The following is a 19,268-nucleotide window of genomic DNA, read 5'->3' as shown; positions in this document are numbered from 1 at the left end:
AGGAGCGATGTGTCAGCAAAGACAATGTAAATGTGCCTGTTTTACTGTTTCAGCGCTGCCTAAAGCAAGTTTAAGTTCAGCTGGGTGACAGCTGACAGGCCAAACCACCACCCAGCGCTCAGCAGGGCCGTGGCTCCATAGCAGAGTCAGGTCTCCTCTGTTGAAGGGAGGAAACAAACCAGGTCCCTTCACTGTGTCCAACCCTCGTGGCACGCGGAGCGGCCACCTATCTGAAAACGGCTATAGGCTGATAACCGTGAGAAGGACACACAAAATTCAAGTGCTGCTGACAGAACTGTAAAAGAAAGATTCGCACAAGAAATGCACTGACATCTTGATTCACTGGCAGATTTTTAAAAGGTTTGTCAGCTCTTTCTAGATGACTAAGTGTGACTGTCAGCGCAGCCTCATCGTGATCATGCTGCCGAACCTTTGCTTTCTCACCTCACTGGAGGTGGACGCTGTCCAACAGGTAGTTTCCTACCAGCCACGCCACGTTCACGCTGACAGTTCACACCACAATGAACTTTCAGTGAATGAACATCCTTCCTGTCTACACCACCATCAGAAAAAAAAAACAACTTTCAGGAACAATATTTTTTAATTGTCACAAAACAGTGTAAATGCCTCAAACTGTCCTTAAACTGGCTCATGGTCGTCTGAGTCTGAACATGTCTGACAGTCTCCTGGATGGGTCTAAGGACCTGGTCACGACACCTGGCTGACTCAACAGGGTGTGTGAGGTTTCACCACCAGATCACAACCAGCTGATTTTAACCTTTTAACGACCAAAACCGGGAAGTCCTGGAGAACTATTATTGGCTAACAATTAACCAATAATACTGGATGTCTCATCAGTTCCAAACGTGCTACAACCTGCTTCTCAGCTGCCTCTCATAGTAAAACTGTGACACTGTTACATTATTTAGCCATTTTATGACCCTATAATGTCATTTTAACAGGCCATCACCTGCAGTTTTGTATTTTACTGCACTATTTATATTATTTCATTTAAAATGAAAAGAAAGACTTCTTTATTTTCAATATATTTACCTGGATGTCTTCCTACCGACTTTAATCTTACAGTTCCTTTAAAGATCGCAAGTGGAAACAAGTATAAAGACGTATTCCACCCAGAAATAAATGGGCCCAAACCCAGAAAGCTGCAACTGAAGCTCTGATTGGCCAGTTACTGACACAGTGACCACCAACACTTTTTTTTCAAATGTAATAATTTGTTAATTGATCATCACTGAACATAATAAAGGCCACACCCTTCAGACTCTAAAGCTTTTTGCTGTGGAGCCTCCAGGAATAACACAAAGCGGACGTGATAACCGATGTGCAAACATCCCCCTCCTTTACCTTTCCACCAACAAACAGACCTTGAGATTCTGTTGATCAGAAGCTGCTGATGAACTGCTGCTGACAGGCGACGCTCGATGAGGCCGTGTGACTTGCTCTGTCTCTTTGACTGTGCAGCGGCTCTCATTATGTTCTTCTGGTAACCGACTACTAATTCACACTGTACACCAGTGCCATGATGCATGAGGCCAGTGTTTATGACTCAGAAATGCTCAGCACTGTAAATAACCTGCAGAACAAAGAGAACACAACACTGTGAGTTGGGTGAACTTCTTATGATGCGTTTAGTGCGACACAGGGAACTAGTCCATTCTCTACTTTGGTGCCAAGAAGCTATTTTATATTTGAATGGACCAAAATACGTGTGAAAGCAATTGCAATGTTCAGACACATGCTAACTTAAAAAAAAAAAAAGAGTTAAGCAATATGACTACAACCTCCATTTTGATGTTCAGCTGAGAGAGGCAACAAACCAGTAGGAAAGCATCTCATCCACCAGCAGCAGACCTGAGTTATACTGGGAAGCTTCGAGAGTGTGAGAAACAAAAAGCATGTGAATAGTAATAGTAATAACAACAATGTGGAGCAGACCAGCCCTGGCTTAGCAAAGTAGCCTGTGTTATTACAGTGAATCAGTTCATAAAGTAAAACCAAATGTGACAATGTCTTTAACGTCAGACGTGGAAATGTTGGCACGTAACAGCTCGACTCCCCCGGAATATTTGATAGAGGCGGAAGGGTTTGGTTCTGGGCAGACGCTCATGTGAAAACAGGTGTTTGTATTTTGCTTTGTGTTTGGACACCGAAGCTGGACACACTCGTTTTAAGGCCATTGGACTGCCCTGCTACAAACCCTGGAGCTTCTCTGTACAAAAATCCTCAACAGTCCTCCTCACGTTCCACTGCGCACCAGTGAATCCAGTCATCCAAACTATTAAAAACCTGTGGAAATATAGTTAAATACACTGTTCCAGAAAATATATTTGGCAAATATATGAGTGTTGTGGCCATCCTGGCACTCGTCCATCCAAATCTCTGCGAGCATGTACATGCAGCTCACTGGCAGATTAGGTCTTACTTTGTTGGTCTGTGGTGCTCCTGAGCCTCCAACCAACTGCTGCCCAGACAGCCAGCATCATTTTAAGGACAAGAAAAACAGGGAGGCAACAAGAAAACAATGACAGATATGGCGCCACACAAAGAATCCACGGTGAGACTATTTTTAAAAAACGCACACAGCCATTCAAAGAGAAGCCGAGCAGTCAACCTGCTGAAAGCATTTCCTGACAATACAGAGACTATAGATCTTACAATTCACTTTCAAGTTTATATCAGCACTGTTCCCAGACTCCCAGTGCGGTGCAGCCGCCTGCGACCCGACTGTGACCTTGTGCACTTTCACTTCTTCGTTCAGCTAAAGAGCTCTTCCTTTTCTTTGATTTGGCTCATCATCAGTGCCAGCACCTGGTCGCTGGCCCGGACACAGACGACTGGGAAGATGCTTTTGGCTTTCTGTTTCAAGACGGCCACATGAAACAACAAAAGGGGTAAAAAGAAAAACTAAGCTCTTGGACATTTTTAACCCCCCTGACCAGAACATAAACATGAACACGGTCAGACATTTAAAGAAGCCTTTGAAAACGAACAGCTTTGAAGTTAAATAAATCTAACTTGCTTCTCCTGCCCGGACTCGTGTCTCTGCCGTCTGGCGTCTCCTGCTGGTGGCCATTTTGGCTCATTCTCAGTTGGCCCGGGGTCCAGATGTGTCCGTGGTCAGAGAAGGTGTAGACAGAAAGCTGTGTAAGATGGCCCAGGCAGGGAACAGGACTGTCCTGCCCACCACGAAGCCAACTGTGGGCTGCAGTCCCACGGTCGCTTGGTCACAGCAACTTGCAGGTGTGAAAGTAGCAGCAGCATGTGACTGTAAAGAGCATGAATGCAGCTGACTTGCCCTGCATGACTACAAGTAAAATTAAACTCTCCTTTTCATTTGATTTTGGAGGGACAAGCCACTTTCAGGCTGGTCTGGGTTTCTAGAACTAAGCGACTGTGGAGCCCACAAGTCCAGGCTGTAATCTTGGTTATAACCTTCTGGGCAGCTTCCCTGTTTTCAGTCAAACATGCAGCATCCACAGAAAAAGGCAGTGGGGTTTTGTCTGCCAGGCCTGTCTGGGGGCCTCTGTGGCCTAAAAAGAGCCACAACCGAGAATGGTACATTTTGTTCCAAGGGAGCCACAGCTGCTTTTTTTTACTTCACCTTCCGGAGGTGACACCTCTATTGTGTGTTAGCAGGACCTCATAACATTGTTTTGCAGTGAAACTAGTGAACAGGTGATTTCTGCACTGTAGGTTGTCCTGGTGGAATAAAGGTCAAATACTGCGGGTTGGTTAACTTTCTGCAGCCCACAGGACTAGTGCTCCTACTGATGTTTCCTTGTGCTAAGAGTTTTCTTTCATTTACAAGGAGAATGTAAAGTTTATTTCACTACATGTCTGCTTAGATTCTGTTGGGCCCAGTTTAGTTTGTCAGTTTTTTTGCATTAGACTACTGTAATGTAAACATTATTTTCAATCTGCTCTCGGAGGCAGTTGACGTGCTTCTAACATGAAACTCTCGTGGTTGAATTAAGTATGTGGTTCTTTGCCAAGGGTCAAATGAAGCGTTAACCTGCTCTCCCAGAATCGAAAAGGCCACGGAACTCAGGTGAGGTCAAACATATAAATGGTGGAGTTTTCACAGGAGGCTGGTGAGCTCTGGACCAGTAGTGCCACAAGTGACCCAGGCAAGAGAAAAGAACTATGTCTGCCTGTAACCACACAGCTTATACCTTCCAGATTTCATAAAGTCAGACCACAGGAAATCCAGCTCTTAATTAAATAAAGGCACATTATTTTCCTGTCTAAGAGCTATTAGCCAAAGCAAGAGCAATGCTGCACTGTCAGCATGAGGGCCTGCTGAGTCCATTTGTTACTAAAGAGCAGAAAAGTTGTAAACAGGGCTGAAACACATTTGGCTAGATTTGAACATAAGTACAAATCTTTAAAACATGGCCAAAACATCACAAAGAGATAAACTACACACTGGAGAACTAGTTTCTCACTATGTCTATGGCTCACGAGTCACCACGTTCGAGCACGAAAAGCGATTCGCATCCGCTGCCGTCTGAGGCAAACAAGTGAGATAAACTACACACTGGAGAACTAGTTTCTCACTATGTCTATGGCTCACGAGTCACCACGGTCGAGCACGGAAAGTGATTCGCATCCGCTGCCGTCTGAGGCGAACAAGCCAACTAACTTGTGTGAGCGAAGGAACTCTGAAGTCAAAGAAAGAAATTAAACTTTGCAGCTCTGGGACTTCCTGTGGATCTGCAGCTCAGGCTCAGTGATGACCAGACTCTGCCTGAACCGGGCTCAGACCAGTCTCCGCCACTAAACCCCACTCAGGCTTTAAGAGGAGGAATGGACCAAACTCCCCTCGCCGAAGCCCACCTCACCCACTTTCCTCTGCTCTATGTGTGTGTGTGTGTGTGTGTGTGTGTGTGTGTGCACGCCAAAGACACCGTTTGCACAGGTGTGGGACAGGGAGAGGGGTCAGAAAAGTGTGCACATACAACAACATGCATTAAATGTGATTTAGGTAAGTGTAATTGCTGGATATTGCATATACTGCATGTCTTAGTGTGTTCGAGGCCGGCAGCCGAGGCCAGAGCTGCCATGTGTTGTCCAGCTGTGGTCGGCTGCCGTTGGTTTGGCAGCAGAGGGAACAGATAGAATATAAATACTGTCTTCCTCTCTCTGCCTTTCTTCTGGGACAGACAACAGACGCCTTGTTGCAAAAAAAAGGGCAGTTTTAGCCTGAAACACACACTGCATGGCCGCACAGCTCACTGCGACCTGGGTTTAGTTCTATAAAGGAAAATAAGCATTTGCTAATGCTGCTACTTCACATTAAAAGCATTTAACTGCCAAAAAACAGGGTGGCTTTTATTGTAAAGCTATCAATAATAAAGGCCATTGTCTCAACCTTTCCACTCAGAGCTGTGACCCAGTCTGCAGTGAACTGTCACATCTGCAAAACAACATTCTGCTGCACTATTTTCAGCTCAAGCCAGCGTCAGAACCTCAGGACATCACATAGGTAAGAACTGTATTTTAGGCTTTAAACTTATTGCTCATTGGAGTCATTAGACTCAGAGATACTACAGATACTACTAGTGCTGCAGTCGTACAGGGTGTGCTTCAGTAGTCCAAGTGCTCAGTATTCAGAAATACTATGACACTGCAGAGAAATCAGTAAGAAGCCTGGGATGAAAACTTGATTCTTTCACAATGCACTTCAGAGAAGAAGTCAAGCTGCAGTACACAATCACAGCTTGGTGACTGGTGGTAGCAACAGAAGTGAAGGCTTCCATGCATCCACAAACATGTCTTACACCCTGACCCTGCAGCGTCTACCTCTCCAATGTCCACGTGGATCTTCTACACACTCACAATATGGCTCCGGGTGCAGCTTTTGCTTCAGCCCTGAGTCTCTGTCAGAGCACAAAGCGGGGTTGTGCAAAACCTGCACAAGTTCGGCTGCCCCAGTGAATTTCCTCCTGGTTGTTTTGCCCGAGCTAGAGCACACCAGAATCCAGTCAGAGATAACAGCAGCTGCACCACGGCTTTTCAGGTAAATGCTAAACCAACCTTTCCTCATTCAGATGTTTTGAAAACATGTATTTAATCATAATAAGATTCTCCTCTGATCTCGTTCAGCCTTCACTGACATGTTCATGTTGTGCCTTTATTTTCTGATTGACCTCTACCTGGGACAGGAGCCTTGATCTTCAGGTGTAACCTCCCTTTGAAGCAGCCTGACCACTGAACTGCAGAGATAACCCTGTTTGTTCTGTGGCGGGCTGTTTGCTCAGTCTAGTGTGAGAAGGCCTGATCCCGGGGCCTGCCTCAGTCCACAGAGCTCCCAGCTTCCTCTAATGACTTCATGGCTTTTTGGAGAGAGTGCACTCGTAAAGACAGTCTAATTAAGACCTGGGTTAAGTGGTGAAAGAAGAGAAGACCTCTGCAGTGTCTGGAAGAGTGTTTTATCACTGAGGTCCCAAAGTGTATTTAAACCACCATATATATCAGAGTGCCGTGAGAAAACCGTCCAATGGGACGCACATACCTGGAGAGAACGTTGGAAACAAACAGGTGTCAACAGACCAGTTTTAATCTCGATGTCAAAAATAACCCACAAATCCCAAAAGGTGTACTTGTGGGAAAGTACCTCCTAACGGCAGCTCCCGAGCAGGTAAAAGGGGTCGTCCTGCTTAAAGACAGGAGGTTTAAGTCTCACTTCGTCATGACAGACTTGCAGGCCAAAACTTACATTCTTGCTCACCACAGAAAGAAATCTGAATTCAAATCAAGTGGCAGTCAATCGACAACTTTGTCTCTGAGAGTCACCAAGGACTGAAACAAGCGTCTGTGTCCTGGCCAGCGGTGTAGGAAGTAACAGTAAACTTCTAAATGGAAAATAATTCAGTATTTCATTGAGTACATACATAAATCAATCAGCTCCATTAGATCAGGTCTTTTATGACCGAACGTTTCAGCCACAGCAGAAACAGTCTGACGTAGCACTAAGTACTGAGAGGAGCCCTCAGATGAGAAGACCTGCATTCAGAAGGTAACAGGATCTCATGAGAAACAGCTAATTAGTGGAAATGGATGTTTGGTTTTTCAGGCTGAGCCTAAGCTGCACTTGTGTTGTGTTTGTGTGGATGGGAGTTTCCAGGAAGCTGCAGTCAACACAGACTCTGGGATCAAATAACCTTCCTCCTAATTCTTTCTCAGATTGGACCAGAAACAGAGCAGCATGCATCTGAGATGGCCACTAGCAAATGTCCCTTTAAAGTTACAATGACAACATTCAGAGAATCTAAATCTCTCAAACATCTTCAATCAACGACCGTTGATTTGTTCCTCCACGGTTCAGCTTTGTGATCTCATCTTTAGAAGCCCAGAGCAGCAAACGGCTGCAGGCCTGGCTCAGAAGCACACCAGTGGTTAACCAAAGTTACGCATTTTCATTTTATTTTTCCTATTCTGACTTGATTGGTTAATTTATGCTGTGGAATTTTTAAGTAGCAGTTTATTTCACTTTGTTGCTTCTTCTGAGGATTGACAACAGCTTTGCTGCAACTAATGAGGGTTGAAATAAAGAAATCACTAAAGAAAAACAGACACATACAGGATCAGACTGCAGCTGAATCTTGGCGATATAAAGAAAAACACCAATTCAGGAGCAGTGTTTGTTTCTGAATCGCCTTCAGCTGCACAGTGACACCTCAATCAGTGAAACTAGGTCTGACCCAAAAACTTCACGCCTGGCTTTAAATGACCACTTCAGCAGCAGGGACTCGGGACGCAGCAGGGTTAGTGTCAGGAGAGCATCTCACACTAAAACCTCTTTCACTGCACTTCTGAAAAATTTCTTCTGTAGCCACCGAACCAAGGAATGACCTGTGCAGCAGCAGCGTCACCACAGGGCTGCACATACTGTGTCCATCAGGCTGACACGACACAGGAGGAGTGACATTTGTTAACTTTATTGTATTGGAGCTGCTTACGCTTTGACATGGGAGTTCATAAAGAGGTCAAGGGACAGGCTGAATCTAAACCTGCACATCACACTTTTGTACACTCACGAACACCCGAGCACTACAGCAGACAAAGACAGCCCACACTGTGGTGTCTGATGCTGTGTTACTGGACAGATCGAATCACTGAGGACTAAACCTTCTGCATACCATGTTCTGCATGAACATGTGGAGGGACTTGGAGAAAGTAAGTGGTAAGGAAGTGTCGGGATCCAGAGGAATGTCTCCAGGCTTCCGGCAGGAAGTCCAGTCTTTACAGAGAGTCAGAGGAGGAAACAAAAGGAGGAGAGAACAGATGGTGATGAAACAGTGGAGAAGAAAAAAAGAATTATGGATTAAACATGAGAAAAGACTCAACTAATGGAGGAAAAAGAGATCTGATAACTGTCCCTGCTGGAGACTTGGAGTAAGGAGGCAGTTTGAACATTTGAAAGGCTTAAAAATCATTCAGGTGGGGCGACGCGATGCGACATCATGTTGTCAGGACTGACTGGAGCTACAACAGCCCTGAGTTCACAGATATTTTATTTCCCAGAAGTCACATGCACGGCCCCTTAGGTTCCTACAGTGGGAACCTGGCTAAAGGGGCCTACATGCATCACTACGTGCGTGACCCCTCAGCCTTCGGTGTTGTCACACTCGCAGCAGTTGTCACTCAGCACTGTTGAGAGAATGAAACTCACGATGAGGAGGAAAATGGGCTGTTCTTCATGGTCTGCTTGTCCTCTAAACCAGACACAGAGAGTTGAATAAACCCGTGAAACCGATAAGCATCAAAGATGATGAGATGCACTTCAAGTATTTTCACACGTCTGCAGATCAGTTTGACGATTTAATACCTCAAATGAAACCGTTTGTTAAGCCTGCCAGCACACACAGTATGTCTGTGGTTTAGACGGAGCGCGAGGTCACATGATACCAGACTTTAGCACTAGCAAGGAGAGGGGGGTTGGCAGCACCCTCCACAATGAGCACGCAGGCTGCATGAGGGCTCATAGTTCCTAGAAAGCTCCCGAGGTTCCTGGAACTCTTTGGTCAAACAGGGACATTAAATAATTATCAAAACAGTTTCCTCTGCTTGTCTCACCACCGGGCTACTTAGCTGCCCATTCAAATGATAAACTTCAATGAGAATACTGGAGCACGCTCACCACTGCAGCCAGCAGAGGGAACAAAAACAAACAGGCCTGGGGCTGGAACTGCAGACCTGAGACTTTGTTTGGTTTCCCACAGTCGCCCCGCTGCCCTATATACGGTCGGTTGACAGCAGTGGAACCAGTTTAAGAAGGAGCGCAGGCGGCTCTGGCTCAAGTCCAAAGCGCCTGCCTCCTCAAGAAGGTGTTGTTTCAGCAGCTGTGTGAAGGGCCTCACAGATCCAGGTCAGGCTCGACGGGCCAGTTGTAACGATGTGAGGAATGAGACAGACTCCCTGTGCGAAGATAATATGTCTGCACCAAACTTAATTAGAAGTTTCAAGACAAGGAAGCAAAACTGTAACAGCCTGGACACAGTTTCACATTTGACTGGAAGCACATTTACACTAAGTGTCCAAAAGTATGAGGACGCCTCTTAGTTCCATCAAAGGGAAAATGTGGTAATGCAACAACTAATGACACCTTAAGACAACTGTCCTTCCAGTTGTGTGCCAACAGTTTGGGTTTGTACCTTTCATGTGCCAACGTGACAGTGACACAAGGACAAATTCAGCCCCCTGATATGGATTAAATGGGTTAAAGCTTCTGTTTCAAAAGGTCAGTAATAAACACTGAAGCACATTCACATTTGTTACTTTTAGCCAAACAGGGTACCTCTATACTTTTACTGATGGCACCTAAAAGTTTCTGTTTCCTTCTCACAGACTTTCTAATGACTGAAAGACGTCGTCTCAGATTTCTCAGACTCTGATTGGCTGCTTGTCGGGGGACCCAGAAGAAACTCCTGACAATACAAAACATGAAGAACTCGACTGTATGTACAACGCAGTTGTCGTACAAGGACAATGAGGAGCGGGAGTGTGTGTTGCACAAAATCTGCAAGCTGTTTAAATTCCTCTCAGTTGCTTCTGGCTGCTCCACAGGTGTCAGGTTTCAGGAGAGAAACGGGGGACGCTCTGGCACAGCAGAGTAACTCGGATGGTTAAAATAAGGCTGTGTAAATCGGGCCAGGCCTTTATTTACTGTGGTGAGCCTATTAACATCCATGACTGGGCCGTTCCTCTTTATGGTTTCATATGAAACCATAAAGCTTGTGGGAGGAGAACAAACAGAAGAATAAAAGGTGGGAAAGTTTCAGGGCCGGTTTGGAATCTAGAAAACCAGGTTAGCGGGATCTGGGATCAGATTCTCGTGTGCTTATTGTGGGATAAGGAAAGCTGTCCATGTGATTTTATTACACCCATAAAGCAGAGGCCCTCAGCAGAGTTCAGACCTCAGCTCAGCTGCCAAAAGCTCCAGCCTCCACAATGTTCGCTGATCGTTTGTCTTCAGGGCTCACGTCCAGCAAAATATCACATAGATGCAGCTCAGCTGTGCCAACTTGGGCGACTATAAAGTGGGAGATTCCCACCGGCACATGGACACAAATGTTTGACCTACTGAGACATTACACAGGACTGAACAGACCAACTCTAGAACCAGGAACACAGACACGATCACAGCCGTAAAGCAGAGGTCAACAAACTGGGCACAAGATTAAACCGTCACAGGCTCCTAAACATCCTCAGAACATGAAGAGCAGAGTCACAGCGTGTCGGTTTACAGCATGCAGACTGTGGGGTGGGCAGAGGAGGAGGCACAGAGGCAGTCCCTTAAAGGATCAGTTCACCCAAACTCAAAGCTGTTTCCAGGGTTAAAGTCTGAAATGATATAAAACTGAGAAAAGCAGCAAATCACCACATCTGGAAAAGCTGGGGCCAGGAAGTGTTTGGCCTTTTGCTTAATAAATGACTTATTTTGGACTTTTCTTTGAAACCCCTTATAATGGCACTTTGCAAACCCGAACAAACATGCTGGGGCTGGTGATTTCATGTCCACACACTCACGAGCAAACAGGAGCTGTTTCCTAAGACAAAAAGCTCTAAACAAGCAGTGCACAAATTCCACAAAACAGCGAGCGAGTTACTGGGACCGCAGGAAGGACAGAGATGCTGCGCTATGGCCGTGCAGATAATGGGGGAAATAAACTATGAGAGATATGGGAAAGCAGTGCACTCATACTTTTCCTATAAGCCTTGTAAATGATGTGCTAAATAGTAGGTCATACAAAGTCAGATTCAAACTCTCTCCCACGAGTTTATTTTCCCAGAGCCTGACTGAACTCCTTATTGCTCCAGGTACTTATGTTGTGAAGCACTGTGTGACAATGAACGTTGCTGCTGCTCAACGTACAGTCTCTGCCTTGACTGTGAACCCACACCTGAGGCAGACACGCTGCCTGATTGGTGGACAGGTGAAGCCTAGCTCCCTCCACGCCCACCAGTTCAAATAAAAACAAACCCTTTAACCGTCGACTCCAGTGTGTCAACACACACACCGAGGCCCTCGCAGCACTAACTGATCCGCTGCTGACTGTTCATTGGCTATAACAGACCTGAATATCAGCCAATCAGTGAAGCCTCCTGACCGGCATTGTTTTCCTCTGCGGCCCTGACGGAGTTGGTCTGTGAAACCTGAACAAAACATGCATCATCCTGCTGCTGCTGATCTCGACTCAGGGGGAGTTCTAGAATGCCTTAAATATTAATAGTCATTTTTATGGGATCCAACTTTGTGGAATTCTGTCACATAAACATGTTAATATAAAAAATCCTGGACAGGTTTGGGGTCTTTAGAGGTTAGCCTTGATTTGAAATGGTGAAATTATCTGCCAGTTTCCCTTTTGATGATCTTATCCATGATCACAACTGGACGCTGAAACACTACTACAGCATTAACATCGCTTCAATGCCGAGTGACCAAACAGGGGCCTTTACACTAAGAATTAAGTTACTAATACTAAAAATGGAGGAAATGACAAAAAGATTATTGCGAGTCTGTCCCCGAGACGTCCGGCTACTCTGCTAACTTGTCCTTAGCACTTTACAAAAGATGCAGTTCTGCAGCTCTCAGACTGAAACGTGCACAAGATAAAAAGTGACCCCAACAGTCGCTGGACAGGAAAAAGTTTATGTTTCAGGAAAATGACCAAGCACTGAAAATCTGCAGCCTGGAACTGTGGTTAGACTATTTATAGTCCCTGGACTGACTCTGGTCCAGACTGTTTAGGCTGCAGCTCAGTAATTAGAGACAAGAAACCTCCTACTAACGAGTCATTGTCAGCACGTTCAAGTCTCTGGAGTTTGGGACATTGTGCTTTGCTGAAGCTCTTTGGTGCAACATTCAACCTGGGTGAGACTGGTGTCTCTGACCTCTTGACCTCATCACACTTTAACAACTCTGCAGATGTATTAAAAACTTCACACAACTTTAATTAAACCTCAAAGTTTTAGCTTACAGTCAAAACCTTAAACCCCAGATTAAACACTGAAAGTTTGTGACTAAAACTAAAAACTGTGGATTATAAAGTATTATACTACACTATTATATGAAAACACCTGAGAACAGCTGGGAACAAAAACTGCAGAGTAAGCACAAAGCTTTTAGGGACATCAACATGTACCCATGATGCTTTGCGGGTCTCAGCTTGCACAGATAAGCAGAAGCAGCTGGACGTGTGTTTGACACAGTAAATTTACCAAAGGATAGGCCGGGCATCTTTGAGGACGCTGACGGTTCAGTGCCCTTTATCAACAGTGTGTCTTTGTCCGGACTCCGTCTCTGTGGGTCCCTCATCTGAACCGTCTTCAGTATAAATATGAAACACTCCAGTTCCTTCCCAGTGCACATTCCTCTCTCTCTCTCTCTCTCTCTCTAGCAGTTGGCCTCCATCAGCAGCGGCTGGAAGCTAGTTTACTTGCTTGTCAAATGCCCTTTCCCTTAAAGAGACTGGGCTCTTTGTTTCAGCTGTGATTAACTAGCAGATATTAAGGCCAGCAGGCTGATATTTGACACTACTGTGCACGGCTGCCTGCTGCTGGCACAGAAACCCTCCCTCTCTAAGACGACCAGGGGAAGCTCAGCCGCCAGATGTACAGTGCGTTTGTCAGGAGGCCAGCACAGCTCTGCTGCAGGAACAAAACTCTTCAACCTCCGAGTGTTTGCTTTATTCGCTCACAGAGGAACCTCGTGACCTTTGGCCTTTCATGAGGCTGAAAACCCTCACAGGGTTACATGAGCACCAATCAGAGAGCAGGCAACCCTTAAACAAGGAAGTTGAACTTTTTCCTCAGCTGTCTAACTGCAACGCCACTGCCTGAGGAGAAGAAGCTGGTTTAAATCGCTCTGCATCGTGTTTTCTCCCGGCCCTGCTGATGACAGACACTTTACCGGAGGCCAAAAGGCGATGAGTCAGGAGTCGCTGCCGTTACCTGGATGACGTCACCACAGGGAGGGGTGGATGCTGATGTCACACATCAACCACAATGAACACCTAGCAGTGATGAGTCACAGCAGCTCGTGGAGGTTTACACAACCAGAGTGTCTCAGACCACGAAGACGAGCTACATGAGCTGAGATTTAATATCACGGTTGCGGCGGCGAATAGCCCCACCTGAACCACGATTACCTGCCCACCTGCCGAACTGTGCACACTATGACAGAAACTGATCAAATCCAGACCAGAAATGTGTCACGCTGGTGTAAATTACACAGGAAGATATTCACCAGCTAAGGATCAGAGGCTGTTTCTAGATATTAATCATCTGGTCTGTACAAACCAACCGATGCCCCTTGACCTTTCCCAGAACCAACAGACTAAAATCTAAAGATATTTAGGTTACAATAACAAAAGCCAGAGACAAGGAGAAAACCCACACAACCAACGAGCAGGAGCTCAGCGATGTGTGAATGATTAACTGATTATCAAAACAGCTGCTGGTTGTTTCACTTCTCAACAGGACAGCCGTCTTTTTGCCTTATAATGACCAAAGAACTGACGAAGAACTTGAACAAGCTTAGATAAACCTTGATGCATGTATAGTAATGTCACAGATATCTGTAAAGAACTGCAGCGACACTGGAAGGAAGTGTGAGCTGGACACACTGCCGTATCAGGACCAGCCTCGTGAACCCACTGTGTTTGCAAACAGAGGATGATGGAGATAAAACCCCACAACTGTCCTGTCATGCAGCCATTTAACAAGCGCTGCTGGGGCCAGGCCCGGGTCCAGATCCAGGTCCAGACTGCTATTAATAGCTTCTTTTCTTGGAGGAAACCAGAAAAGAGATGTGGAAATACCACAGACACACTGGGACCCCGTCCAGACCCCGTCAGACCAGCACAGTGCTATTCCTGCGATTTACCTGTGGGTGGGGGTGGGGGGGCTTTGTGATGTTGATTCTTTGACACCTTTACAACTGTTAATCATAGTTCAGGAGGAAGCCAGTGAGCTGACCTCGTTGTTTTTCTCCCACTGACTTTCTGCTCACTTTACCCTCTGTGAAATCTGTAGGTTATTGCTTAAATGCTGTGCAAGTTGACAGTCAACACAATTACAAGTTGTAAGAGGCATAAAGAGTAAAAGTGTAACATGCAACCAAACCATGAAGAACTTCAGCGCCCGGACTCCAGTGTGTTCAACATGTGGCATGAATGAAGCAGTGAGAGACCTGAGCCGCCTTCTTACCTCCGTGAAGAAATTATCCATCGCCCTCGTTACTTTAATCCCCGAGGATTCACTGCATGGAAAGCGCGCGTCCGGTCGATCCAACTCATGTGTTGTTAGTGGGATTCCAAGCAAAGACAAAGGAAGCAGATCCGCGACTCAGTCCGTGGTCTTCCTCCTGAGTCTGCGGGATGGAGGACGGACGGTGAGTGACCGGGGCTGTGCGCAGCTACAGTACAAAGTTTACTCTCTGTGTCATCAGCTTCTCCTCCGACAGAAGAGTCCGGCTCTTCTCCTGGAGCCCAAACCCGTCTCCGTGCGTCCCGCGGCTCCGTCCAACAGTGAAAACGTGCAGCACAAGCGACGCCCGCACCGGTCAAACTTAGGAGACGCTCACTCAGTGTGAAGCACACCGGTGGCAGTAGTCCTGAAGCTCCACCTCTCCCCCAGTGGGCCCTCCTCCTCCCCCGCTGCCTCTCTGCCTCCTCCTGCCGTCAGCACGGGGAGCGCGGAGCTGGAGGACGCGTGCAGTGCTCCACAGTCAATACTTAAACACAACATTTCAGGGACTTATACTTTACTTCATCATTGGTATTTGACGCTGCCTACTCCACTTCTACTCCACTACGTTATATTGTAGTTTTTACACAAGTGAATGTTAAGAATTTAAAATTAAGATATAAATGTAAAACATATGAGCTGTTCATAAAATACAACACCCTGCTGAAGATTAAAATAGTTTTCAACCATTCTGACATTTAGGCACTATGTCAAAGTCCATCACATTTGTCTTCAGATCCAGTAAAGAGCGTCTCCAAGAGCAGTTTCCCTTAAATGACTGTAATTGTGCTAATTTTGCAACAAACTCAACAACAGAGAAAAGTCAAAAAAAGATAAAACAGCTACTGCTGTGAATACCTCTCCAGACTTGTTCAGCCTGTGACAATAATATACAACATTTAAACACACACAGTAAATGCCAGTAAATCCTCTGACTGGACTTCCTGGGTCCTGTTTCACTGACTCACTGGTACCTGAAACTCCCTTGTTGGTCAGCCCGACATTTGGCCCCTGCCCTAACTTACTCAGCACACAGGTCATGACCCCTGACCCCAGGGCCCCTGCGGGTGCCCTGTCCCCTCTTTCAGCACCCACTGCTGCTGACTGGACCCACAGACCCACTTTCAGTCTGGACTCAGAGGATCTGGTTCAGGCTCAGTCCTCCATGCAAACAGAAAATACAGATTACTATTTGCAAATAAGAGAGACTGGCATTGCAGAAGGATAAGACAGGAAGGTGCAGAGTGTTTGTTCACACAGAGTTTAGTGCTGCCGCTGATTTTTCAGGCTCCTGAACAGTTCTGTGTTCCTACAATGCTTCAGATGATACTCTGGTCTCACTGTGAAGCCATTGTATTCAGGCGCTCTGGGCTTGTTCTGAGCTTGTGCAACACCAAACCCTGTGACTACCAGCAGTTTCTAAACAAGTGGGAACATGGTCTGACTCTTACACTTTTAAAATATATTTATTTTGGGTGCTGTGATTTTGGTAATTATTGCTGTTGCTACTGGATACTTGAATTTCACTCAGGATGAACTGATCTATATCTGTCTAGAGATCAGGTTGAAAACTGAGCCAACCCTGGTTAAAACATGAGGCCTGGTGTCACATGTGAAGGTTCTTCTGTGTCTTTTTAATGCAAACAAACAGTTTGGAGAGCAAACCTCTCACCCTGCAATCAAAAATCAAGTTTGTAATTAAAAAACATCATGAAAAGTTCTGATTGCCAATCAGTCCCCTTTGGTTGACAGTCGACATCAAGCTAGGACCTGCTTTAAAATACAGTCACTGAAACAGTCATGAATGTGCTGTGATCCCGACATCACAAGACCTCTCAGTCAGGTTTTGACTTGTACAGTGAATCATCAAATCACCGCTAATGAATCAAACAACTCCTGTGTGGGTCGGTCCAAAGAAAACCAGTGGAGGCGGGATGTTCATTTACCATGACTCAGATCAGTAACGCTCCCCACATTAATGCCCAGTGGTGATGATAAACCTCCAGGTACGTACCTGGGGCATGTTCCTGGTTCTAGAGGTCAGTTCAGTCCTGTGTAAGCTTCCTGACCTTTTGTGCCCGGGGTTTCTGGGAGCTGACACTCTGCTGGTAGGAAACATGGGCATGTTGGAACCTGTTCACTACAAGTCCTGCTTCTCATCACGACACTGGGTCCTTAATCGTTCTGAAGGATTGTTTCTACTGTTGACATCCACTGACTTTTCATTACACAACTCAACAACGATTCTGACTGGGATGCATTTAACAAGTGTCGGCAGAATGTACTGCAGCTGTGATTTGCAGTTCATGAGCTAAAATGTGCAGGTAAGTTGGTCAATGTGTAATCAGCACTGTTGCATCAGCCTGTAATGAGAGGACATGATTCTGTGTGATCGACTGCTACTTCACTCTGCTGCCTTCTGATATTCTCTGTTGAACCTTCTGACTTGTTCATCAGACTGAGTACCCAGAATTTTACCCCGTCATTACTTGCTAATGAAAAAACGACGCTGAAGGTTAGAACAGGCTGGATCTGGTTAGGTCCAGTTTAATATGGTGAAAATAAACAAAATCAGTTCAATTACAAAGTTTTTTAAATTGTTCCATGACAGCTGAGCAAACTCCATCTGCTGATCTGATGTTAAAAGCAACGGAACTTTAAATGACACACATGCACGTTGAGTTCATCTCGTCAAACTGTTGTTTCCATTGTCAAGAGAGAACCTTCAAACTCAGTTCAGCTGAACTGAGGAAAGTTAGGCTGAGTTTAGAGAGGGACACCAAAGGTCAGTAAAGGTCACTTAGAGGTGGTTTAGTTTAGTTTAACCACTGTTAACCCTCCACCATGACACTTTAGTTACTGTAGCTCTGACTATGACAAAAGTCATATTCTGACTTTTTGCCCACGTTTGGCATCTATTCAGTAAAGATCTTTACTCAAAGCCACTGCTGTATGTGTAAACAGATTGGTCCAGGCTGAGGTCTGTAGCGGTCACAGGAGTCACAGTAAACCCATTCCTCCCTTGTTTCCTTGGCCCGAGCGGCTCAGTGTGGAGATGTGCTGGAGGATTAGCAGGAGCCAGTTATCGCTTCTTGTCTGATTCTTTGCCAACCTCTCCACATTTCTAAACATCCCAAAACAGGAAGAGGAAGACAAACATTTCCTGTGGCTGTTTTAGACCTCTCTTAATGATTTGCGATAACGGGACCGGGAATTTATTTTCTGCAGGGCCTCCTGCTAAGTTTGTCAGTGGCGAAGCCAAAAACAGACTTCCTCCAACCGGGATCATGTGAGGAGACACCAGAGGAGGACTGATGCTGACTGAGGAAGGCAGAGAGTCAGGTAAAATCACTGAAACAATCAACCCCCCCCTTCTTATTTTCATAGAATGTTTTGATCTAAAATGAAATAAAAGTGATTATTTTTCATTTTAGATCAGGCAAAAGAAGTGATGAATCAGGTGTTCATGTTTCTGTTGCCTCTGTTTCTGATGCTCTGTTCACAAATACGTTCGTGTTTTCCATTATATTAAACATACAGTAAAATGATTACACCAGGTTTATGCTGCAGCGTGGGACAAACACACCCGGAATCACACAGGGACACACACTTGGTACAGCCCCCCAGAACTGCTAGACACAAAAGTAAAGAGTAAAATATTGGTCACAACTGGTGCAGTCAGACATTTAGTCCCAGAGTTCCCATAATGCACCTCAGTGGCACCTTGACACCTGGGATTTTTACTACTTACTAATCATCATAATGTCGTCACATAGTTAGCAGAACAAAACGATGTGGGTACATTTTCACACAGATAAAATGGTGGAGAGTAAATGTAGTACACTACATATGGAGTGATTCACAGCCACTATCAGCAAGTTTTATGCCATTTTTGGGTGAAATGACCTTTTAAAGACACCCAACTTGTGCAGCCATGATGGTGGTATGTGATTTGTGCCACCAGGGTCTGATGGGTCAGTTTAGTTCCTAAACAGTGGGAGCATCTCAGAGCAGGCAGGATTCATCAGCAGCTCCGGGCAGAGGTCAGGTCCAGCCGGGCGAGTTGGGTCACAGCATCCTGCAGAACAAACGGACCGCTCCGTAATCCCTCCAGGGACGGGAGGGGGCTGCAGTCTGCTGGTCTTCCTCCGGGAATCGCCGAGATGTCGATAACAAACTGTAGAGTCTCAGTACAACACTTTGCACATTTAGTGAAAGCCACAGCTTTTAAAGTGCTGCACATAAAGTCAAAGTATGAACTGTAGCAATACTCAGAGTGTTTGGTGATTACCAAGAAATCTCTCAAATTCAACTTGTTTTCCTGCTTCCAGATTATCTGAAGGACTTCTCTACTACTGTTACTCAAATGATCCGAAACTGTTCAGAGAGGATCTAAAAGTGCCACTGAGCCAAACAGAGGCTGCTGTTCAGAGTTCCTACCAGGGCGGCCTTTTGGAGACGCATTTTATTTACCTGTATCATAGAATTTAACATGG

General features: G+C 45.6%; 1 protein-coding gene across 1 annotated transcript in view; it reads right to left on the bottom strand.

Moving 5' to 3' along the window:
* The window catches only part of myo10 (myosin X), an 88,993-nt gene extending 73,804 nt beyond the window's left edge, over nt 1–15,189 (bottom strand). Inside the window, exon 1 of the mRNA XM_020617730.1 lies at nt 14,734–15,189. Coding sequence (XP_020473386.1) covers nt 14,734–14,754 — 21 coding nt within the window. The 5' untranslated portion in view covers nt 14,755–15,189. The remainder of the gene's footprint in view (nt 1–14,733) is intronic.
* Nucleotides 15,190–19,268: the final 4,079 nt, after the last annotated feature.

The sequence above is a fragment of the Monopterus albus genome, unplaced genomic scaffold, assembly GCF_001952655.1.
Source record: "Monopterus albus unplaced genomic scaffold, M_albus_1.0 scaffold193.1, whole genome shotgun sequence".
NCBI classification, from domain to species: domain Eukaryota; kingdom Metazoa; phylum Chordata; class Actinopteri; order Synbranchiformes; family Synbranchidae; genus Monopterus; species Monopterus albus.
The sequence above is the reverse complement of the archived record's forward strand: the minus strand, read 5'-3'. Positions and strand labels throughout refer to the sequence as shown.